The sequence below is a fragment of the Heteronotia binoei genome, chromosome 1, assembly GCF_032191835.1.
Source record: "Heteronotia binoei isolate CCM8104 ecotype False Entrance Well chromosome 1, APGP_CSIRO_Hbin_v1, whole genome shotgun sequence".
Lineage (NCBI taxonomy): Eukaryota > Metazoa > Chordata > Lepidosauria > Squamata > Gekkonidae > Heteronotia > Heteronotia binoei.
The window spans coordinates 92,025,739-92,050,841 of NC_083223.1; the positions used below are offsets into that span (position 1 = coordinate 92,025,739).

Consider the following 25,103-nt stretch of genomic DNA (forward strand, 5'->3'; position numbering starts at 1 on the left):
CATCTGGACCAGAGGTCCATCAGTGGCTATTAGCCACAGCATACTGCTGGAACTCTCTGTCTGGGGGTGCTCTGTGTTCTTGGTGCTGGGGGTGTGCTTCTAGTGTCTTGGCCCCACTGGTGGACCGTCTGATGGACCTTCTGATGGCGCCTGGATTTTGTTTTGGGTTTTTTGGCTACTGTGTGACAGAGTGTTGGACTGGATAAGCCATTGGCCTGATCCAACATGGCTTCTCTTACGTTCTTATGGAAGGTAAAATCCCACAGAGGTCTTAGCGGCTGGCTAAGATCGAAAAGAGCCGCCCAGGGAGTTGGGTTGGGTGGTTGAGGCGGTGCCCCAAGCTGGCTTAGCAACGCCCCAGCACCACACAGATATCTGGCCTCATCTTGGTCGCATCACCTCCCTCCAGCCAGCCACCGCCCCCCAACCCCGCAACACACACCCACGCCTAGGTAGCCACAAACAGAACGGTGGTCGATTGGGCGCCTAGGCAGAAGGGGCGAAAGTGTTATAAACCAAGAGATGACCCTTTGCATGTCAGTGTATGTGCAGGCGACAGACCACTGCTGACAGCAAAGAATCTAATTGACATTAGATGATCTGGCTGACAGGCGCATCTGGAAGATGGCCAGATTGCATCAGCCAGAGTGATGTGACCATGACTCAGCACTAAACCTGACTGGTCACTTACCTAGAGGACATGTATAAATGTACAGTGGTACTCTGCTACTTGTTGGAGGTTGGATGGTGAATTGTGTGCGGAGCATTTTGCTAGTGTGTATTATAGTTGTAAATAAATGTATATAGCTAGTCTAATCACAGCTGTGTACAAGACTTGATTCCTTTGCATCTTCAGAAACCTCTCTCACTAAACCCGGAAGACCAACATCGCTATCCCAGAGGCCTTGGGATCTTTAACTGGAAAGTTTCCCTCTGCCCCGACCCTGCATGGACAGAGATACAGAACGAATCTTCAGGTACTGTCCTACATCGGCCCCCTCCGTTTGCGTCCAAGCAGTCACTGGGTTCTGGAGGGGCCGCCTCCAGAAGCCCCTGAGGCGAGCGAGGGAAGCCAGTTTTGCCCTGAGGCAGCAGAGTGAGCCAGCCAGCCAGGCCGCTCTACAGAGGGTGAGGAGGTCCTGGGGGGGGGGGGGGCGGCAGCGGTCCAAATCCTGGCCTGCGGAATCAACTGTTTCGGCCCTTTGAGCTCCTTCCCCGCCCAGCCCCAGTCCTGGAGAGGGGATGAGGCGCTGCTCTTCCATTGCAAAGCGGGGCTTCGCTGGGGCCTGCTCCAGGTGTGCGCCTGCTTCCCCCAGGCTCGGGCGGAGTAGGATTGTGCTGCACTGCGAGGGCCCTCTCGGCAGCTCAGTTAAGCGTCGACCCTGGATTTAGAGGTGGAGCTTAACTAGGCCGCGGATCGCCGAGCGGCATAGCCAACGTGGGGCTCTCCTTCTTGGACGCTGGAAGTCAGATCAGCATGGCGGGACGGGGCGGGGCGGGGGCCTTTTGGCTCCCCCTGCGAGACGCCTTTGTCCGAGAGCCTCGCTGTGGGCCGGCCGCATTCAAGCCAGGCGAACAACTCCGGGAAAGCAAGCCTCAGCAGTCCCTGGCTGCAGCGGCCCAAGGCCCAGGCGCCGGATCAGCCCTTCCTGCTGGGTTGCAGCCCTCCCGGGACAGCCCCCAGCCCCAGAGTCCGAGCGTAGCTCCTGGGCCAGACAAGCGGCAGACGCCCCCGATTGCTTCCCAAGCGGGGGGGGGGGGGGGGGAGAAGGCTAGGCGCCTTCCAAGCCTTACCAATTGGGCTGCGCTGCAGCTCAGCCGGAGACCGGGGGAGGGGAGTGGGGGGAGAGAGACGTCGGGCTTTCTGACTACCCAGGCGGGGAATTGAAGAAGGGAGCCAAGCAAGGGAAAGCCAAGAAGCTTGGGTTGTTTTTCTTGGAGCCGAGGAGCTCTCTGTCTCCTCTCGAAGGCGAGGAACTGCAGTTCCCAGCTCGGCGAGTTCCCTGGAGGGTTCTCTTCTCGCCCCCTCCCCCCCGGTTGTTGATTAATCCGAATCGACAGCGGGGCTCCCATTTCGTGGGCTGCTGAAAGAGGAGAAGCGGCCCTCGCGGGTTAATGAACAGCTTCTCCGCCCGATCCACTTCCCTTTTAAGCCAGGAACCCCCTTTGTTATTCTTTTGTGTCACGCAGCGCTGAGCTCGCTGCTCGGTGGAAACGCTCCTCCGACCAAGCAGCTTGATCCGAGTTAATGTTTGCTAAATAAATGTTTTCTCACGCCGTCTTAAAAGCTTCTCCCCCTCCCCAACCTGACACGTGAGGAGGGGAGAAGGGAGGTCTGCACTTGCCAGATGTTCCGGTCCTGCCTAAGGGCCAGCTCTTCGCATTCGCTGAGGACTCCCCCCTAATACTCCTATCTCCTTCACATTATGCTTCTGTTTGGGGGGGGGGGGTCTTCCCAATAGGGCAAACCTCAATCCAGTTGAGGCGAAGGACTTCAATTCAAATCAACAGACGCTCGAGTCTCAGATCTACTGATTGGTTTTCAGCAGCCAGATTCTAAGCGCATTTATTCCTCAATAAGACCCATCGAGCTCAATACAGTTTACTCGGTGGCAAGTGTGATCCGCCCGTAAACCGCAGGGTGGGCAGCTACCCTGAGCCTTAGGAATAGTTCCTTCGAAAGACGTTTCTTTTAGGTTCCTCAGCTGTGTAGATAACCGATGGGTTGCGTCCCCTTTCCCCTGCGTGAGCTGCTACATATTTACTAGGGAGTCGGCCGCACTTTCTTACTGCAAGGAAAGGCTTGCGGGACTGCAATTGCCTGCAGTCGTTTTTGTGGCTCGAGCTTCGGTGTTGTGTTTTAAAATCTGCGCGCCCCTTTCTTCGTGCCTAACTTTCGTTTTAACCAGCGAACTAAACTGACTTTTTTTTTTTTGCACTTGACCTACCACAGCCAAATTTTTGCAAATCCTCTAATTGCCTTTTTAAAAAAAAATCGGGGCGCTCATATCTCCCTTTTGCTTTGGGATTAGGAGATCTAAAGGCTTCTCTTGTGATCTGGAGAGGGCCAGAGAAGAAGGGAACCGGTGAAGAATGGACAAGTGGGAAAGAAGTAGGGCTTGGAGCGCTGGCCGGCTGAAAAGGGGATTTTTCCCGGCTAAAGTGGTCGAAGTAAAAGAGAGAGAGAGAAAGGGAGAAAAAAGGGGAAACTGAATCTCTTTTGGAAGCTTTCCAGGCTCTACTACATTAACCTTCCCAAGATCAAAACGGTCCTTTCCGCGCCTCCGCCTGACTTCGTCCTATTTACATAAGTCGCTCGAGAAGGGCGGGGGGGGGGGGATGTGTCTATTATGGATCTGAGGAGCCTCCTCAAGCTCTCGTTGCTCTGGACAAGCCGGGCGAAGTTTCCCTTGAAAGACTCCCCCGTCTCCCCGCCCGCACCAGGATTACCTCCCCGGACTGACTGCCGCGGCTTTGTCGTTTCCTGAAAATGAGATTTCGACTTCTAAAACAAGAAACCAATTAGTAACCAAATGAGGCGGAGGAGGAGGAGATCCACTCCACTCGCCCTAATCCCACAGGCCCCGCCGCCGGCTAGCCCGGCAGGATCAGGCGGAGGAGGAACCAGGCGCCCCCGCCAGCCCAGGCCGCCGCCCCCGCTTTCTGCTGGGGCGCTGAAGCCCGCTACGGTTTCCGCCTCGAGGCCGGGCAAAAGGGGGGGGCGATCCTGGCCCTGCGGGGAGCCCCCCACCCTTCCAACGCGGCTCTTTCAGCCTTGCAACTGCAAGACAGCAGGGAATAGTGTTAGCGCCCTTAGGGGAAGAACAGCTGTTGAGCCCAGTGGCACTTCGGGGAGCTTCAGGGTGCAGCAGGCCACGAGCACTGCTTCAGCTGCAGACGACAGCTCGTCCCTTGAATAAACTTTCGTTGCCACTGGTGGACTCACAACCTGTTCTACGGCTTCAGCCCATCCCGGCTGCTCACCTGGATCTCTCTGTCTCTTAGTGGAAGACAAAGAATTGCTCTTTGGAGAAAGCGGCCTCGGAGGGAGGGAGGGAGCTCCGACTCACCCACCACCACTTGTCCTGCAGTGTTTGAGGGGCCCCTTGGAGGCTCACTGGCTTTATTCACCGGGGCTCTGTTCATCCCCAGCGGCAGTTTCCGAAGCCAAACCTATCTGAGCTGCCTGCAAAGTCAGCAGGCTTACCTCGGAGCAAATGTCGAAGACTTCGCCGGGCGGAGAACGATCGTCCGCCGGGTTTGCGTTTCTGCCCCCGGGAGCCAGGTGTCCCAAACAGGCTGAAAAACGGGGAGGGGGGGGGTTCTTAAAGTAGGTTGCGGGTGGCAGACCAGGCTGGCGCTAGATCTGATTTAGGCCGACGCCGCCTTCCTGTCTTTCTGGCTCCACTGGCAAATTCCCCTCCAGATCTTCAAGTGTCCAGGCAGGATGATGTGGAGTCCGGTTCCGCCCTCACCAAGCAGTTTGCTTTCTACTTACCTCGCTCTCCTCCCTCTGACCGCCCCACCTTCAAAGTGCTTTATTCTCTGGGGAAACCTGTGATGTTAAATCCCAGCCGCAGGCTTGGACAGAATGCAATGGTCGCGGCAATAATAGTTAATAGGGGCCTGATAACGCTTTCTTTCTTTCTCTTTCTTTCTTTCTTTCTTTCTTTCTTTCTTTCTTTCTTTCTTTCTTTCTTTCTTTCTTTCTTTCTTTCTTTCTTTCTTTCTTTCCCCTCCCCCCTCACAAAATGCTGCCTAAATCTAGAAATTCACCCGCTCTTTACTGCGGTGGTAGAGGCCAGTCGCAAACGCGAGAGACATGTCCCTCTGCGTTACTGCACGAACGGACCAGGTTTTTCACCGTGCTCTGCCCCGGACTACTAGCAGGCCTGTCCTGTGGCCGTTTAGTAAATCCCACGGAGTTCATTCTGGATTATTCCCGAGCGATGTGTGCCTAGGACCGCACTGCCACATGAATGAAGCAGCGGAGAAGCTACAAATGTTTCTCTGTGTTCTCACGTCAGCCGCAACATCCCCAGCAGGAATCATGCGGGAAAACCTTTACTCCACCACAGTTCTTGACTGCGGCCGGTGTCAGTGATCACAGTTGCAGCGCAACCACGTGGCGATTCTTGCTGACAAACGACCGGTCCCATTCACAGGGGTGCATTTGAAGTCAACTATCTTCTTTGTCACACCCCAAAGCCCGCCCGGAGAGGGGGGTAGACACGTCCCTTGATCGGTTTCCTCTCTGTGTTTTGGACGCCCAATTCCCCCCACCCCCTCCCCTCAAGTAATTCAAGGCTCCAGGCCTTGACTCCAGTGACCAGCGACATTTAGACCGTTCATTTCTAGGCTTCCATAACAAACCGATTTATTTGTTTTCCCTCCAAACGGACAAACAAGAAACAGGACAGCAAATAGATTCGCAGTCCTTCTAAACATTAGGGTTGCAAATCCGTTACTTGGAATTAAATCCCATTCGAGGCAATGAAGTTTAAATCGAATAGCTTGGCAGATCGTGATGGCTAAGGGGGGGGGGGTAGTCCACAACCTCGCTGAATCGGGGGAGCCTACACAAAACCAACCCCAGAACCCGAGCATTGTGCACGGAACCTTTGAGCTTTTCCAACTTGCAACAGGAGCCGTGGGAAAGGCGCACCTTTTAGGGTTGCTCGCCCCTGCCCATCCCCAGCCTTTGTGAAGTCAACCCGGCTGCCTGCGCGGGAGCGCGCCATCTCCTCCCGGGGTCGCGCCTGCCGAGGGCAATGCTGATTTGCAGGAGGCCGCCTGGTTGATCTGCAGCCAGCCAGCCAGCCAGCCAACCAGCCCGCCAGCCCCCTCTCTCTCGACATCACCTCCTGGATTTAAAAGTGCCCTATCCCTTGGATTCTGGGAGGCAAACGGAAGACACACACACACCCCGAACAGCTAAAAGGCGCTTTTTGCTTCGTTTCTGAAGCAGATCCAGAGCCCTGTTTTTAGCGTTCTGCTCTTCAAGGGCTCCGTTTTCAGAGAAGAGGCCTTTTAAAGGGCTCGCAGTTCCAGTGGACGGAAGGTCGAAGCCTGAGATGAAAGGCAAGAGTCAGCAGCCCTCCTCCTCCCGCGCCAGCACTTCAAGGGACCGAAGCCCCACAACAACTCTGCGATGGAAATCACTCCCCCCCCCCACCCCTTCTTGCCCGGAAGAGGCTAAAAGCAGCGGCCTGAGACGGAATCCTATGCACGAGACAAACCACTCTCTAGTCATTATTGCTCAAGAAGGGGTCTGTTCTTTTTGCCAACTAGTGTTCTCAAGACAGGCAAGAGACCAGCGTTGCCATTCGCTGCCTCTGCGTAGCTACCCGCGTCTTTCTTTGGTGGTCTCCTATCCAAACACAAACCAGGACTCTGCTTCGCTTTTGAAATCCGACCAGGTCGAGCTTGCCTGGGCCATCCAGGGCCTGCCTCCCCTTGCCTTTTCCAGCTGACGCCAGGGCGCTGCGGCTCGGCTCGACTCTTCCTTGACTGGCCCCGGAGCAGAAGGGAGCCCCTCCTCCCACGCCGCTTCCAACTGGCCCGCCAGGTCCGAGCTGTTCCCAACACACTGACATTCTGCACTAGAATCAGAGAAACCAACTCTGTGACTCTCTGATTCTATTATTTTAGCGTAGAATGTCAGCTTGGGGACAGGGCTAAACCAGGGTTAAAAGTCTAGTGCGAAATTGGACACACACACACACCCCAAAAAATACTTCATTACACTGAAACAAGTAAGACTTTGCAAGACTCCGCATTCTTATAGGCTCTTAGACCTTCTTCGTCTCACAACTCCTGAAAATCAACATTTGCTCATTTGCGTTGAATACAGGTATTAAAAGGCGACAAATAAATCGAGTCGAGGACTGGCACCTTCCTGAATTTTCTAAGCATCACCGGTCTCTGCTCACGAGGCGTATGCAATGCAAAACCGTGCTCCTCGGGTCTGTTTGTTTTGGCCAGGGTGTCAAGGTTAATAGGAAGCCTCGCCTGCTGGGAAAGAGGCGGGCGAACCACGCCTTGCTTGTCAAGCGGAAACGAATCTCTCAAATATTGTAAGCAGATCGGGCAGGCGAGTCACAAAACAGTTAAGCCTGCACGTTTGCCTTGGGTTAGCTGCTGTAGTTCTAAGGGCCCTGTTTGGGGATCAAAAGCAACACACACCCGTATAGGAAAGCTGGCACCGCTGGGAGACTGCTGGGCTGGAACCCTTTGGTCCGGCATTTCTGTTTTCGATGTAATTGTCTTAGGGAAAGAACTATTTATTACTATGAAGCGTCCTGCCCCACTCAGGATTAGCTATTTGTCCCTCGAACTGGATTATGAAGACGTTGCATTCCCCCCCAACCCCCCGCAGCATACACACACACACAAGCAGCCGGATGAACACTCCTTGCCAACAGGGAAAGCGCCGAGGGCACACGGTGTGGTGTCGTTTTGGTTGGTCCTCATAAAAGGACCCCCTGCTCGCCTTCTGTTTCATGTTATGTAAGACCTCTCTTCTCTCCCCCCACTTCTTACCTGGTGTTGGAGGTGTAGCAAGGTAACCGTTTTGAAGTTAAATGTTCAAGGTAAGTTAAATGCACCTACAAGAATATGTCAGGTATGATATTTTTTCCCCTTTTGGTAGACTGACCAGGGCTGTTTCATTTCAATCTGACGCGCCCCCCCCCCCCCCCAAAAAAAGACGGGCTCTAAAGAAGTATGACCAAGACTTCGTTTTTGTGTGTTTCTCCACATCAGCTCGTGGAGGAACAGACTCAGGGATCTACAGTGCAGCCGATTTCCCCCGGAGGGATTCAGGGTGAAGAGGCCCCTGGCTGAAAGCTTTCCAGACTAGTCCACGCGGGCTGTGAATGGACCTGTCGCCTCTCCAGCCCTTGGCCCCCGGCGCCCAGCCGCCCAGCTGTTCGAAGCTCTGCCCCAAAGTAGGGCTTCCTCCCGGACTGGCCGCTCCAAGGCAGGGCAGCCTCCAACACCTGGCCTTGCCCAGAGCTGCGCTTGGTGTGTCTCTGACGAAGATGCAGCGGACGTGGGAAAGTGGCACAGCCCAGGCAGATTGGCTCGCCCCTCAGCTCAGTCTGGACGGAGGTACATGAGGCTAGCTAAGGTGGGGAGCTGAAGATGAGAACCTCCAGGAGGCTTTTGCGAGGTCTTGAGGCAGAAAGGAGGCCTCCTCGACGTAAATTCAGCCATTCTAGCCCCAAAGGATCCAGATTTCAGTGCAAACAGCGCGCTCTTCAGATCCGTTCATAAGGTTAGGATTCACAGACCTGCTCATCTCCAATATTCACATACCATCCAGTTCCACCTGCATTGTGTCCGGTTGGGTTTACTTCGAGGTAAGCACCTCAGGAGATAGATGTTAGTCCACCAAGGTCTCTCCTTCCCTGCGGCCGAAGAGTTTACTGTGCCAGAGAGGGGTTTAGTCCCTCTTAAAGACATTTGTTTCAGGGACTCACCAACAACATGGCCCACTTTTTCCCGGAGGCAAGACTGTAGTGATGTTAGGAAGGTCCCTCTTGGATTTGCATGCCTACCAACTAAATGGGATTGGTCTGCCTCTCTGGTAAGATAACACAGTGGGTAAAGAAAGGGAATTGAGTAAATTATAGATTTCACAGGACTCCTGCAGCACTCTAAAGACTAACCAAATTTATTCATGCACAAACTTTTCTGAGACTGAAGTCCAGCTACCATGAACTTTAAAAGAAGAGTTACTGTTGTGCTGCATTTTGATTGAAATATAAATGTATGAAGTCAGATCTGTGCCTCTCATCTTCTCAGACTGGAGGAGAACTGGAAGCTTAGCTAACTGATTCCTCTTACAGACTCAGGTCAGCCACTCTAAGAGCACAAATGTAGGCAAGGCTTGTGATACCCTTAGGTTTGCAGAGGCATGCCCCCCCTTCCTTATTCATGTGAGTCACCTGTTGGTTATAGTAACTCTGCATGCAAGAGTATCTGTGGGGGGTGGGGAAGGGTTGAGAGAATTCTCTCATTCCGGTATACTGGGCAATTGGCCCCACCCTCTCATCAGTTAGTTTTTGAGCCTCTTTGGCTGTTGCTTGTCTTCTGTGTTTTATCTTATATAGAACCTCTCTTCCCTTTCTTCCCTGGGATTGGTGCTGTAGCAAGTTAATCTTTTTGAAGTTAATTGTTCACATTAAGTTAAATGTACGTAAATGAATATGTCACATATGATGTGCTTCAATTTTTTTAAGTAAAATTTCTTCCTCTTATTACCTTTGGAGTCAGATCATCTTTGTGATTTGTTTGAACAGCATTTTTCTCCTTCATCAGGAAATGTGGAGGGTCAGGGATTCTGTGAAAAAGCTTCTGTTCTTCTAAACAGTATTCCTTCTAAGACTTGTGAGCAAAAATTCTGCTTCATGAGCTACTGGCATTAAAGTTGTAAGCAAGTGATTTGGCTACTGCATATATTAGTTTGCTCTGGGGCCATTTTTTCTGAGCTAAGCCAAAAATGTGTCAGAGGCTAAAAAACTGTGAGCTAGATCTCACAGACTCAGCTTAGAGGAAAAACTGCTTCCAATACTTTTTTTAAATTTTACCCTAATAGGTTATAGGCCCAGAGTCTATCAGAAGCTTAGATTAAGCTTACTTTTAAAAAGGTTTTTAAGTATTTGTTATTTTTTTTAATCTTTAAAATATTCTGTTGTTCTTCTCCATGTTGCTGTTATAAGGATGGCTGAATCAAGCAGATATTTGGAGATCCCAAAAGTTACTGCTGGGAATTATAGAAGCTGGCTTAAAGGATTTCATATACTCCTTGAAGCAAAAGGAGCTGCTAGAATCCTAGAGAAAGAAAAACCAACAGAGAAAGGCAAGTAATTATATTCTTGAATAATCAAAAATGGGATTGCCAAGAACATTACTATGGGATCATTGGACGACAGTAAGACTTTCCTGTTTCAGATTCCCAGACAACAAAAGAAATGCTTAAGAGGCTAGAAGAGTCTTTTGAGTTTACTAGTATTAAACTATAAGGAGTACAGATAATAAAACTTTGCAAAATGAGGTTACATTAACAGAGAAAATTGTGGAAAATATATATCGTGACTGAGACAGGTGTTTGAAAATCTAGTAATCCACTCAGAGAAAGGGAGAAAAACCAACTGTTGTGTTGCTTTAATTGCAACCAAAGGGATCATTTTGCAAAGTACTGTAGAGAGCCACCAGCTAACTGTAGTTTTGTTAAGATGCACAGGAACAGTACACAACCTGTAAACAGACAGGCATTTTTAAAAATCAAAAAGCATGATAGGTCATATCAAGAAAAAAAGGGGGTTTAAAAACAAACCTAATTGACCAGAAAAGCCTTATTTATGATGATGCTGAATCAGACTTGAAAAAGAATAAGCATTCAGTTGGGTAGCCATGTTGGTCTGAAGAAAGCAACAGAACAAAATTTGAACTCAATGGCACCTTTAAGACCAACAAAGTCTAATTCTGAGTATAAGCCTTATTGTGCATTCACACTATTAGGCAGTGGAACATCTAGCCACAGCACACACTGCAAAGATTTCTTCGTTAAACTTAAAGTCAGAAAGTGGAAATAAAAATTACTCATGACGAATGCATACAGATTCAAGGTACTTTATGCTGTAGGACACCTTACACAAATTTCCTAAATGAAGTTGGAGATGTCCTGTACATGCCTGAACCAAGTTTTAATTTATTGATTGCATCTGCATTAGACAACAAATGGTGGAAATAGATATCTTTAAACTTTCTTGGTGATTTCTTGAGGTGTTCAGTTGCATATCTTCTGATGCAAAAGAGTAAAGTTCACAAATTCCTCAAAAGAGACATTGCTATGGTTTTTAACAATTTTGGAAGAAAGTCTCAAATGCTACAGGCAGATACAGGTGAGTTTATATTGCATCACTCACAAACCTTCTTGGCAGAGAAAGGCATCCTGCACAGGAAGTTCATTAGCTTTAAACCTGAGCAGAATGGCACTGCTGAAAGGGAACTGAGAACTTTACTGGAGATGAGCAAATGGACGTTCATGCATGCAGATTTACCAAATAAATGGTGGGATGAAGCAATTCTGACTGCAGCCTATCTCCAGAACAGACTGCCCACAAAAAGGAGCACACATATACCTTACTGGATATGGCATGGCAAGGTGCCAGGCAAGGGACACATTGGAGTATTTGGTAGCAAGGCTTTAATGTTTGAACCCAAGGAGGAAAGACAAAAATTAGATCCCAGAACCAGAGAAAGTGTTTTTTTTGTGGGATATGATGGAGTGCTGCCTGGACCCCAAAACAGCTAAAGTCTATATCAGGTATGTGATTCACTTTGATGGAAGTGGAGCCAGTAGAGAAGGACTGAATAATGTGACTCAGAAAAGGCGGATAATTGTGCCAGCTCTTGGACCTGAACCACTGTGCATATGAACATATGAAGCTGCCTTATACTGAATCAGACCTTTGGTCCATCAAGGTCAGTATTGTCTTCTCAGACTGGCAGCGGCTCTCCAGGGTCTCAAGCTGAGGCTTTTCACACCTATTTGCCTGGACCCTTTTTTGGAGATGCCAGGGATTGAACCTGGGACCTTCTGCTTCCCAAGCAGATGCTCTACCAATGAGCCACCATCCCTCCCCTGCAGAGATGAAACATCAGAACAAAACACAAAAACCAAGAACTCAGATTCAGAAGCAGTCATGCCAGAGACTCAGAGCACTACAATACAGGAAGAGGAAGCAAATGAGAAGACTGGTGGACAGGACAGCTCTATGACAGCAGATGAAAATCCAGGACAACACCTCTGATGCTCATCATGATCAAAAGGCATACCAACCTCGTGCTCATCCTATCTTACAAAGTTGTTGTTACCATCTGAACCTTCCACCTGGAAGGAAGTAGAACAGATGCCACCAGCTGAAGCCTGTAGGTGGAAGAAGGCAGCACAAGAGGAGACTGATGCTCTACACAAAATTAAAATGTGGACCTTGACAAAGCAACTACTAGGAAATAATCTTATTGGATGCAAGTGGGTGTTTAAAATCAAACAAAATGCAGATGGAAATGTGGAATGCTACAAAGTAAGATGACTTGCTAAAGGCTTTTCACAAAAATATGATCAGGAGGACTTTGATGAAACCTTTGCACTGGCAGTGAAACAGTACAGTCAGATTACTTTTGATCATATCAGTGTCCAAGAAGATGCAGGTCAAACATCTATGTGAAGACAGCATTTCTTCATGGGGAGATCCAGCCTCCAGGAAGATCTGTACATGGAGTATCCAGAAGGTTTTATAGACCCAAAACAGTTGAATTTAGTCTGCAAACTGCCAAAGGGGCTGTATAGACTCAAACAGACAGCACATGAGTGAAACAAAAAAAAAAGATCTAAAATGTCAACACAATGACAACACGTATAGAAACTGACTTTCTTAAGAACACTAAATAAATGAACCTCTGACAATCAGTACAGACTCACCATAGGAAAACTGCTGCACCTAAGCACCACTAAGACCCATTAATGCATCCTTAGTAGAAAGACAGGTGCACCTAGCTAGAAAGAGTAGGCTGTAGTAAAAAGGGTGGCTAGATATGTAAGAGGAATTTTAGATTTGAAATTAAATTGTCATCCACCAGCAATCAAAAAGCAATTGGTTGGTTACATGGATGCTGACTGAGCAGGAAACAGCTCAGAATATAAATCCACAAGTGGGTACTTGTATGACAGAGAACTGTTATGGCTAGACCAGTTACCAATGGAGTTGATGAGCAAAAGCCAGAGCTGTATTAAGATTTGTCTATTTAAAAAAAAATGGCCACATGCACTGAGCACATTGGAGTGAAATTTCACTTAGTGCATTACCTCAGTGAGAAAAGCATAACCAGGTGGAGTACTGTTCAACGGAAGAGATAGTGGCCAAGCATCTACCAAGAGATAGATTTGAAAACCTAGGTAAGCTGAATCTTGAGAACTCTTGCATGCTACCTTTAGAAAGGATGTTGGATATTTGTAACTCTGTATACAAGGGTATCTGGGAGGGAAAGGGTTAAGACAATTCTCTCACTCAGGTATATTGGGCATTTGGCTCCACCCTCTCATCGGTTAGATTTTGAGCCTCTTTGGCTATTGCTTGTCTTCTGTGTTTTATCTTATATGGGACCTCTTTTCTCTCTCTTCCCTGGGCTCGGAGTTGTAGCAAGTTAACCTTTTTGAAGTTAATTGAAAACCAAATGTAGCTAAAAAAAATACGTCACGTTTGATGTGCTTCGATTTTTGTAAGTAAAATTTCTTTCTCTTGTTACCATTGGAGTCCGATCATCTTTGTGTTTTGTTTGAACAGCATTTTTCCCTCTTAACAAGGAAACGCAGAGGGTCAGGGATACTGTGAAAAAGCTTATGTGTTTCCAAGGCAAATTATTTGTTTGTTTTACATTTAACCCAAGAGCACCTTCCCCGAGCTCTACCAGTTGAACTTGGTCTTCAGGCTGTTTTCAGGGCAGATAGTTCTTGGGCTGCAAGAAATCACCCTTCTGGTGCCCAGAGAGAAACCTTCTCATCTCTTCAGATTCATTCTTATCTGACCCACCAAGAACCCAAAGCAGGAAAACCAAGGACTTGACTTTTACTCGACTTGAAATCTAGGACACAAATCCAAGATCGGTGATGACCAATCCAAAGACCAGTGAGAAGCCCACACAGCTAGGCCAAGTCTGAGGTGGCCTGCCTCAACAGCTTTCTGACCCGATTCAAGCCCGGCAGAATCATACAAACTGGCTCGGACTGTCCCTTTCCATACAACTTATGTTGCAAATAACCTCAGTCATGACACCAGATTTCTTGTTGTGCTGAGAATCAGGGTAAGATTTACTGGGAGATTTACTGGGAGCACCTTCAACTCTAAACCGAGCCAGGTGATTCAAAACAGGTGATTTTAAAGCAGTTTCAGTCCATTTTCATTGCACTTTCAAACTGGATTCTGCCAGTTCACACACTAAATTCCATTTGGAAACTGCATTGAAAGTGGATTGAAACTGCATTATGTAGCGTGCCTGATTGCAGCCTACCGGTATCTCTCCAACCAGGGAGGTACGACGTGGTCACCCTTTCCCAGAAAAAGCCAACCCATTCCTACCTAGAGAAAAACCGTGGAACGCGCACACAAATCCTGCTCAACTGCTTGTCTGAAAACCAAAGCAAACCGAATGGGTTAATTTGCCGCAAACCCGCCCCCCCCCCCATTTAATGTTTCTATACCATCCGTTTTATCCAAATAAACAACGCCCTAAGGAGAAGAGCAGAGAAAGCGAGATGGATTCCTCATCAGAGAGGCGCGCGGTATTTCAGGAGAACAGGCAAACGCCGATTTCATCGGGCTATAAAATGTTACAGCTCATCCGGCGGTTCTCACAACAACAACAGATGCGGGATTTCCACGTTTGGCCCAAAAATCGGTCAAGAGGGAGGGGCAGGATGAATCAACACCCCCCCCCCCCACGTGCTAATTACTCCAAATCCGCAGAAATAATCAAACGATCCTCATTTTGACTCGGATGAGCCGGGCGGCGTTTTCCAAAGAAACTGCCGCTTCGGCCAATCAATCCGATCTCTCTTTCTTTTCCTCTCTCCGCCATAAATCTGCTTTTGCAACAGTTAAGCGAGGGCTTTTGTTCTGCATTTCGCATTTCAAGGCCACATCAAAACCAGAATTAAGCAAGGGCAGGCAGCTTGAAGGCTTTCAAATGAGAAAAACGTCTGCAAGAAAATAAACACTGAAACCCAATGCTCAATCATTTCCCCCTAGCAGCTAGGAAAAACAGCATTAAATCACCGATCCACGTGGGAAACAGGTTTCTTCTCTCTCTCCTCCTCCCCACCCCCTCACTTACTTCTGAAAATAAAACACAATTATGGCTACTGAAACGCTAAACGATCTTCAGCCTCTGCATAGTAACAAGCGGCCTGGCTGTAAGAAGGAGGAATCAAACCCAATGGAGAGACTTCTTGTTCAGTCCGTACCCCACCCTTTTATTTTAACTAAAGACGAAGCCCCCAGCGCATGTTTAAATGCTTTGGAGTGAGGCTGGGTGGATTTCAGTCGCGGTCCTTTCTTCCTTTCCTTAACAAAGAGGCAAATCTGACCAGCAGGGAATCAATCGGATTTATTTGAAGATTGGAATGGAGCCAAAAAATCCCTTTCACTTCTGTGTGTTTTTAAAAGAACTTTTATTAATTTTGAGCACCAACTAACATACGTTAAAACAACAAACATCCCGTAAGTAGTTAACTTTTTAAAAAAACGCGTCAAATAATGTATAATGAAGATGACCTGTCCCGCTTTTATTCTTCTGAAAGACAGCCTTGATGAAAGATCTCTTCGAAAGAAGTTTCTGCCACAATAATCAGCACTTTCCTGAGAGCTGAATAGACCTGAGCAGAACGATTTAAGATCCCTCTCCAAACCTGCTGATCTTTAAGGTACCTTATGAGTTTTATTTAGTTTTTATTGTGTTTTTTTTTAGAGAGAGGTGAAAGGAAGGGGGAGGGAATGAAGAGAGGGGGAGCTTATTCGGTGGACTGTACTTGTTCTCCTTGCTAAAATTACTAGCGCGTCATTTTAGCTGCTTCGAAGCTAACGAGAAAGTGAAAATGCATCAGCTAGGCGGATGTAGAAGGAAGCTCCACCAAATTCGGAGCGATTAATTCATCAGTAAAGGCGCTTCCAAGGGCATTTTCCTTTAATCCCAGGGGACGTGCCCGCCCTCCCCCAATCCATCTGGAAGTTTTTCAAGAGAGAGGGCTACCTGCCGGGTCACGCCATTCCGGCCTCCAGAATTCTTCAAAACCAAGGGGGGGGGAGAAAACACAACAAACCCACACACCCCATTTATTTATTTATTCCGTCTTTAGGGAGTCCGTTACAGGATTATGAAATTGCAATCGTGAAAGTGGATGGCGGCGGTGGGGAAATGCTTCCTTCATCTCAGGCCAATAAGGACGAGGAAATACGCACGCCCCTGAGATCTCAATGGGTTTTCTCTGCTATGGACGCTTCTTTCTCAGAGCCCGGCCAGGCCACCTGGAGAACCGCCCGCACAAAGGCTGGGCATGGCTCGCCTGCCTGCTCAGCCTCCCCTCTACCTGCCCTTAATAAGAACAGGCCACGGGCTCCTTGTTCCGCCTGCTGCCCCTAAACAGGCACACTGTAAACTTCTCCGCGTCCGTTTAAAGCAACGCTGTCAAGGGTCAATCCTGGGTGCTGCTTGCTTCTGAGTAGACGCACCCAGGAGCTCAGTGCCCGTCCTCGAGCCCAGTCCACTGCGACGCCTCTGGGGTTGTGGGATTTCTAGGGCGTGCTGACCCTTCGCTCTCCAGTGCCTGCTCAATTTAACAGGTGCAACAACACCCGTGTGGACATATATCCTGGGACCTCTCCTTCTGAAGACGCTGATTACTATGCCCTAAACAGAGAGCTGTGTAATAATTTGTAAAGATCACAATTTTCTTTTGTTGTCGAGGGTGAGTGGTTTCAAAATGAACACATTGTCCGTAGTGGGTTCCCCCCCCCCTTTTTTTTCAAATAAAAATTATGTTAAAATAATTTAGGTTCAACGCTCAGTTCAAAAGAGGGGAGAATAAATTAATTAATTAATGAGGGGGATCTCGGTGGCCTGTTCAGAATGTGGATGGACCCACAAATCGCATGCGTACAACTGAATGGGAAGCTTCTTCTTGTCTCAAAAACCCCGTTATTGCTCCCTTGGCTCCCTAACAGGCGGGCCAGAGAGATAAACAGGTGGTCATCTAAGAGGTCGCTGACGTAGGAAACCAAGCCTGGCGTCACCGTTGCGCCATCCTCTTGTCCCGCCTGCCAATTCCATCCGCTCCTTGCGTCATCGCCCATCCCAAAGGAGGAAGCCAGGCAAAGCTCCTCACCTTCAAGCCTACTTAACAGATTTCGGCAAGGCTCCTTCTCCACTAACAATAGGATCAAGTCATCTTCCCATAAGGAGCGACTCAGCTCTGAAGTGACTTTACGGCAGCAGGTCGGTGTGGATTCGCGTTCTCTAAGACAGCTCGGGACTGGGGAAAAGAGACGGTAGATTCAAGCGGCCTGGGATTCCATTCCTGCCCTGCATGACCCTTTGCCAAGCCCCTTTATTCTCGCCACAGACAGTCCATCTGTCCTGAAACTGCTGCTTCCAACTACCACAGTCTACCGCCTGCCAACCCGAGCACTCCAGATTCGGTCCGTTTCAGATGGGTCTTTAAAAAAACCAAAACACCAGGGCTAGGCCCTCGGTAGAGGGACAACAAACTCTCTGGCTTGCCTTCAAGAACCAAACAACCCAAATTCGTACCCAGTAAGCCGTAGTTCCTTTGCTTCCAAATCAAATTTTTTGGCAATTGAAGCGTTTGGAAACTTCGATCCAAGACAGTCCCTTGAAACGCAGGGATAAATGTATTGGCCTCCCTCCATAACCTTCAGTCAGGCTGCTCTTGATAGGTGGTGCAAGAGGAGAGGCCCAGACTGCCTAATAACAGGAGAGGGGGCGGTTTCAGCTGTCCTCAAACCTATTAAGCCAGGTGTCGTCGAACTGAAGCCGACGGCCTCCTCTGCTTCAATGGAACAGATGGGCTTATAATTATTACTTAACTAATTTGCGGGTCGCATCCTGGGGTTTAAAGTGACCTTCCTAAACTTCCTTACTCCTCCAGACCACCCAGGCAGATTCTAACCTCGCGACTTTCTTAGGTAAATAAACCAGACATTAAAAACAGCCCAAAGGCTGAAACCGTCCTTGGAAACAAGAGAAGCCCTCTGAAATCCCTGAGACTTACTTCCGAGTAAACACGGCTAGGATCCCGTTGCAAGGCGCATGTCCCACCCACTTCTCTGGAAACAGCCAGGCGTCTCAGTCCCGGCACATGCACAGCCCTAGCTGACACTTTTTGCTCCGCGGAGTTCAATGAGATTTACCTGCCCTGTGCATTTAGGATGGCGCCTAAAGGTACCTAATTCTGTGCCAAATTATGTCCGTGGATTTGCGGCTCGGGTAGAAAGGCAGGAATAAAAAAGGGTTCGTCCGAGGAGGGGGGAGAGCAGGAGAACCCACGGAGCCTCTCCTGAGCCAGCCCTGGGCCAGGCCAAGCGCCTCCCGGGCCCAAAACCACGCCGCTGCTGCTTCTCGTGAGGCGCCAAGTGCAGCATCTGCTGCTGCCAGCTCCAGCTCTGGCTGTCTTTGCACTTGGCCACACAATCTCCCTGGTGCCTTCTTTTTCCAGGCAGCCGGCCGCCGCGCGGGAGCCAAGGGGAGCTGGGACAGAAGATCTTGGCTCCCCCCGCCCCCGATTACCCGCCGCCGACAAGCAGCACCATATGCTTCTTTTGATCAAACACGCCCGCGACGGAGGCGCCTGTAATTGACCAGACCTGCTGCAAAGCACGCCCTGAAGGTGGCCCGCAGAGGCCGCGGAAGCGGGCATGCAAGGCTCATCAGCCGGGGTAAGACCCCACGGGTCTCACCGGCTCGCCGCCAGCCGGCCCGCGCGGACAATTAGGGGGAAATGCCCTAAAAAAATAAACTGCGTCCACCAGAAAAGGTCTCGAAAGGGGGATTCCGCACATGACAACTTAATCGCCTCGGCAGCGTCAGGCCCTGTCATTACAGTCCCTGATCCCACACACCACACGTGGCTGCCCGCGCCCGCGCCTCGCGCGCTTGTCCTCTCTCGGTGCTTCCCGATGCAGAGGGCATGATCCAGCCCTCGTTTAATCCCGTCGATTCCGACAAGAGAGCAAGGCGCTGGCTGGCTGTCCGGAAGAAATCCACAGAGAAAGTGGTCTGGATCTCCCGCCTAGAAGTAAATCCCCTGGAAATCGAAGGAACTTCCTCCCACGCACACGGCTTTCCTTTATATTTCACAGCGCTCGGGAGACGACGGCTGAAATCCTAAAAGCGCTTCCCCGGAAGTAATGCCCGTTGAATGCAATGGAACTTACTTCTGAGTAGACTGGTTTAGTCTCTCTCATGTATATAAAAAAATCTCGCTGTTTGGAAACGACGGAATGCTAAAGAAATGGGACCTCCTTCTAAAAGGCTCTGAGCGTCGCTAAACAAACATAAATGGCATCAGAGATAGGTATGGGAGTAAGGGAACTGTCAGGTCTAAGTACGGGCACCATCCTGTCAAAGCTAAGCACCTTGCAGAGGAATCTTATCCTGCACTCCTGAGTAAGCTCCATGGAACTTCCTTCCAGGGAAATGTTAAGAGGTTCGAGGCTCTCAGCGCTTTCACCAAGACGTTTAAATGTGCTCTTTACTCCTCTCTCCCCTCGAAAGCTGAGGGATTTAAATAATTGATGCTAAAACATAACATGCTTATCATTATGAAATTATATTGTATAGCACTAACTACGTTGCAATTCTTTATTACACTACTTTAGTATACTTAAGTATACTACTTTAAACGCATTTGACTTGATAATTTCGCTGAGTTCCGTGGAACTTCCTTCCGAGTAAGTGTGCTTAGGCCTGCAGACTTGCTTGGAAGTAAGCTACGCTTACATTGCTTAAACTTTCTTCTATATACATACGAACGTGGGAGACGGAGGCTCTTAAAATAAGGCTCCTAAGAAGTCATTGGTTAAAGTTTGGATTAACAAGAGGGGGGGGGGGTGAGAAAAAGAAAAACCAACCCTAGCCCAGCGGTATTTCCTTTCCTATTAATTGCAAAAATGTCCGCGGCTTCAAACATTAGGCTTTTTGGCGTGTAACTCCGCTTTTGTCCTTAACGCTGCATGTGTCCTAATGATTTGTTTTCCTTAATTCCACCGGGAGAATTTCTCTGTACAAAATGTTTCCCTAAATCTATTGTGATTCCAGTCTTAATATGAAATACCCAGCTGGTATTTATTGACTCCTCCCACACTGGGTTGTTTGTTTGTTTTTTTAAATTCACGGATCCTGGGGCATTAACCAGGTCTTTTAGCTTCTCATTTGTCGGAAAATTCACAGCGATTCACAACAGTGAGAAATATGTTAACCTCCCGATCCTACACATACCTTTTCGAGGCTGGGGGAGGCTTCAACAGAACCTGATTGAGATCGTCATTCTAGGTCAAAGCCCACATGTAAGACCCACCGATTTTAATACGTTTCATTCCTACGGAAATGTGCGCCGAGATGCCTTCCGAACGTGTTTCGGATTGGGTCCTCCACAGAAGACCCTCGCAAGAGATCAGACTTCCCCAAATGCGCATTATCGAAAAATTACACCTTAATCTGAAATAAGACTCCGGCCTTCAACGCCGGCGCGAGGCTGCCAGCCTACCCACTCTTACTTGGGAGTAAATCCCACGGCACTCCGTGAGACTTAACTTCCGAGTAAGCGTGGTCTGCGAGGTGTTTGACCACAGGCGGCGAAGGGCGAGGGATTCTGCCTTCTTTGACTCTCCTTCCCCTTCCCCAGACCTTCAGGCCAACGGGGCCCCGCTCCCAAGGCAGAATTTGGCGGCGAAGGCAAGAGTGGGGTTGTCCCTTTGTCGCTCGCTTCGATTCATTCCTAGTCGAAATCGGAAACCTCAGATCCAGATGCGCCGAGTTCATACATATTTAGAGGACTTTATTGCCCCTTCCCGCCCCCCCTCCCGGAACGCCGTTGCTTCTGCGTGTGGCTCGGTGCAGAAAGCAGGACTGCGCTCAGCTCTAAGTAAATATTTAGCGCTGTATTAATTCCTTGCCCGCTTCTTCCCTCCCCCTTCATGTATTATCTATAATAAATATGGGCGAAGCGTCCTTTTGGGCCATACACGTGGCTGGGCCAGGAATGCCCGGCTTTCTGCGGCGGCGGTGTGTGGCAGGCAGAGTGGGGGGGGAGTGGGGCGCACATTGTTTGTTTTAGAGGAACCGGCAGCTGAGCTCTGAGCTTTGACGTGTTGACAAAGGCGCTGGTGGCTCCCCAGCCAAACACATTCTATGTACCGAAGGGGAAAGTGTTTACCGGGGCGGGAAGGAGGGAGCGCTCCAGAAACCATCTCCCCGGCGGCTCCCCAAAGTGCGGTGGAGGGGAGACTCCCGAATGAAGCACCTACCTTCTGGGAAGACCACGCGCATTTTTAAATAGCTGGTGGTGAGTCGGATGATGGAGGCCTTGTCCAGCTGCGAGGTAATGGCCGACGGCAAAGGCAGCAGCTTGGCCAGTTCGTAGAACTCGCTGTTTTCTTTCTCCCGTCTCGTCCGGGCAGCATTTTTGGACTTCTCTTTCATGGTGGTTTCTTCCCCCTTCTTTCCGACAGCTTAAGCTCCACCGAGGCATCCAAAAGAGGCCAGCGATGGTCAGTTCAAACAAACCATTTTATGTGTGTTAAACCCAACACGCCAACCACTAAGTCATCTGGGAGAAGGCCGGGCCAGGCTGGGAAATGCAGAGGGAACGAACCGCTCAATCACGAACTGGTAACAGTAAGAGTAATAAAAACCCTCGGGTTTTTTTTTTTTTTTTTTTGGTAGGAGTTGATTATAGAGGAGCAGGAAAAGCGAGACTCCAGCCGCGACCGGCAGAGCTTCAAGTTTGAGTTAGGTCTCAGTCGCCCAACCAGGAGGTGGTTCCTTCGGGTTTCCTGCCCCACATGGCTGCTGCAAATGTAACTCCTTGCAAACGAGACATCAGCAGCAGCAGCGCCGCCGCCACCACCACCCGGGCCCTCTCTGACTCATCCTTCTCTTGACAATCTTCAGGCTTGCTGCAGAAAGGGACCGGCCTTGGGAGGTCAGGCGACCATGACAGCTTCCTCCGGGCAACTGCGAAGACAACAGCACTGGCATCAGGGAAAGGAGAGCTCAAGGAAACGCGGGCTCTGAGACGCCTAAGGGAGACCCGGCCCAGAGGAACTGAAGCGGCAACCCTGGCAGGGGCTTACTTCCCCAAACAAACAGGCACAGGAGGACTGAGCGGCTCCTACAGCAGATGGGTCTCCCCCTCCCCTCCCCTCCCCCCCCCCACCTGTAGGAAAGGGAATGGACAACAGGAGAAAGAATGCTAATTGGTCTTTTAAGGGCGATCCCTTCAAGAAGTGCCCAATGAGGAGGGGGGACATTGGAGGAAAACAAATGGTTGCAACAGTCCCCTTATAACTCCATCAAAACACAAAGCCTAATTTCAGTTTCGCAATATATATATATTTAAAAATACTGTATTGGAGACCTAATCCGCCCAGATCCCCTCCTGAAAGAGCACAAAAATGATTTAGCGGTTCTCGTCCGTTTTATAGGAGCAGGAGCTACTTCCCCGAGGATTCCCCCCCCCCCCCCCATCGTTATTATAACGTTTTAACTTCGTTGACAGGTCGTGATTTTTTGTCAGAGGGGTTCTCTCGCTTCTTCCTAGCAGAAAGGTCCTGGGGAGAAAAACAGGCACACAAGGATTCACCCTCAATTGTAACAAAGCAAAGGGGGGGGGGGCAAAGACTGCGCCAGATCCGGAGAGCCCCCGTTGGCCGGCCTGCTTTGATTCGACTTCAGCTGAACTGAGTTTTGAAAGTCGCGCTCTCTGGCTTAAGTGCCTTGAGGACGGCGACCCCTGTGGACCATACGATCGGCGGCGCCTCTTTTTGTCCCTGCGTTTAGCTCTCGAGACAGAGGCCTAACCCTCAGATTGGCTTCTGCCCCGCCACCGGAGCCACAACAAGCAGCTGGAGGGGCCACCGAGGGCGAGCCAGTCCTTCCTTTGCCACGGGAATGGCAGCGCTGTCCCTCTGCGGATAGGGCCCTTGGGGGCAACGCAAAGCACATCCAAGGTGGAGATGCCGGCCCTGGGCCGCCCAGACGGGTCTGAATGAGGACCTCTCAAGACCGGAAGCCCTGGGCCCGGCGCCTGTCCCTAAGGGAGGAGAAGAGCAGGGGTCCGGGAGCGCCTTCGAGAAGGACCACGTCGGTGGCAGCGGCAGCGGCAGCAGCTGCAGGGGATGAACTTCCGCGAGCGCTCTCGCCCACTGGCTCCCCTCCCCTCCCCTCCTCCCTGCCCCCAATGGCCTCAGCCTCGACGGCGCTCCCGGACTGTGGCTCTTGCTTGCCTTACAGGTGGACGAGCCCCGGGAGAGCGGCAGGCGCCTCCCCCGCCCCCGGCCCCTCGCTGGGGCTGAGCCCGGCCTCCTCAGTCCCCCCACCTGGCCTCTCCGCCACCTACCTGCGTCCGAGGTGAGGCTCTTCATGACAAGCCCGAGGCGGCGCCGCCAAAGGTGGCCAACTTCTCCTCGCCCGCCCCCGCGCCGGGCCTCCCCATCCTCGCCCCGCCCACCCCCGCCTCCCTCCCTCCCGGGGTCCGTCGGGCTGGCCCGGCCTCTGCTGGGGAGGGATCCGCGCCTCTCGCCAGCCCGAACGGCGCTCGCAGCGACGCCTCAGAAACTTCTGGGTAGCCGAAGGGGCTTTTCAGCGCAACTTCACGCCTCAGTCCAGCTTCCCTCCAGCCGGGCCTGAATGCCACTCAGCCGCCAGCTCGCTTCCTATTGGAACCGGCCTCCCAAAGGGTAGCCTCTCACTGGCTGGGCGGAGGGGTGACGTCACCGCCCGCCGCGACACACCCCCTTTCCCCTTCGCGGCCGCCCGAGGACCGCGGGCGCCCAGCCCCCCGGCTCTAGAGAGGGGAGAGGAGAGGAGAGGACCCCCCACTGCCCCCCCCAGCAGAGCAGAGCAGCGGGCGGAGCAAGAGAGGGCCCAGCAAAGGAGCAGCTGGATTCCTCCGCTGCTCCTGCCAGGAGCTCAGGAGTTCCCCCCCTTTGCTGCTTTTGGCAGTTCTGGAGGGCGCAGATTTCGGAGAGGAGAGGGACAGCAGCGAACCTCCAGCGCACCCCCACACCAATCCATCCATCCCGATGCAGGGTTCATTGATTGGGGGGTCTGGCTGGTTGAAGTATTCGGTGGAGGCATAAACCGGTCACATTCATTGGGTCTAATACCGTGTGCCCAACCCAGATTCTCGGGGACTGGTAGAAGCAAAATCAAGGAGATCTTCCCCGGGGATAAGGACCCAAAGAAAAACACTCAGGCTTGAGGGGCAACCTGTGATTCATATCACAGTTCCAAGTGTAGGTGCATCTAGATGCTTCAGTTCTCGGAAATAGCGTCCACCTATTCAGAAAGCGATTTCCGCGAACCGAGCGTCCTAGAAACTTCAGTAGACCAGCTGTTGCTGCCGGCTTCTCCTTGGGAGGCAAAGGATATAATGGAAATGGCTCAGGAAAGGATCCTTCCGCCGAGATGCTCCTAAACCCCACGTATTTGCAAGCATATTTTGTCGATTTCAACGGAAGTGATTTTCAAGTCCAAGTGCTTAAATCCGTCGTTTCAAACGGTTTGGGGTGGGGGGAGTGGGAATGGAAATCCGCTCTAAATTCTCTGCTGGTTCACTGGCGAGCAGAAAGGGGGCTTCAGGATTGCATAAACTCTTGTAGGCTGCTGGCCATTATGCAGAAGGATCAGTTCAGGAAGGAGAGGAAACAGATATCGCGATTTTAAACAGAAACCGGCGAGTGGGCTCAGCGCATCCAGGCAGAATTACTGCTGCTGTTTGCTCAGAGTCCAGCGGGATTTACTCCCTAGCAAGAGTGGTTAGGCTTTGCCGCTTTAAAGAGTTTCGTTGGAGAAAGAAGGGAGAGATTAATGAATTGTCTTTTAGCTACCGTCTGCCAAACTAGTTTTCGGGGGGGAGGGATTTTCTAGGGCTCCCCCCCCACACAAATGCTGCCCTCAAAAGCCCCCCTCCGCGCTCACATCCTCTAATCGAAAGCAACGAAATGTATCTATCATCTGCTCTTTAAATCAAATAACCTGCTTGTGAGAACCTCGTGTTTAAAAGATAACCCCGTATTTGGCTTTGGATTGACAGCATCACTGTTTCTTTTACATTGGATCAACTTCTAGAATCTAGGCTTGGTCCGGCCTTGAAACCTTCACAGAAGTTCATCTAGATTCTGGTTTAATTTAAAAAAAAAAATCAATTTGTTCACCTCCTTTTCCCCCCAAGGGGGACCCGAAGGGGCTTCCATCGATCTCTTCTCCTCCATTTTATCCTCACAACAACCCTGTGAGGT

At 50.3% G+C, this 25,103-nt stretch overlaps 1 protein-coding gene across 1 annotated transcript in view; it reads right to left on the reverse strand.

Moving 5' to 3' along the window:
* The window catches only part of SIM1 (SIM bHLH transcription factor 1), an 85,275-nt gene extending 63,912 nt beyond the window's left edge, over nt 1-21,363 (reverse strand). The window contains exon 1 of the mRNA XM_060237500.1: nt 21,108-21,363. Coding sequence (XP_060093483.1) covers nt 21,108-21,282 — 175 coding nt within the window. The 5' untranslated portion in view covers nt 21,283-21,363. The remainder of the gene's footprint in view (nt 1-21,107) is intronic.
* Nucleotides 21,364-25,103: the final 3,740 nt, after the last annotated feature.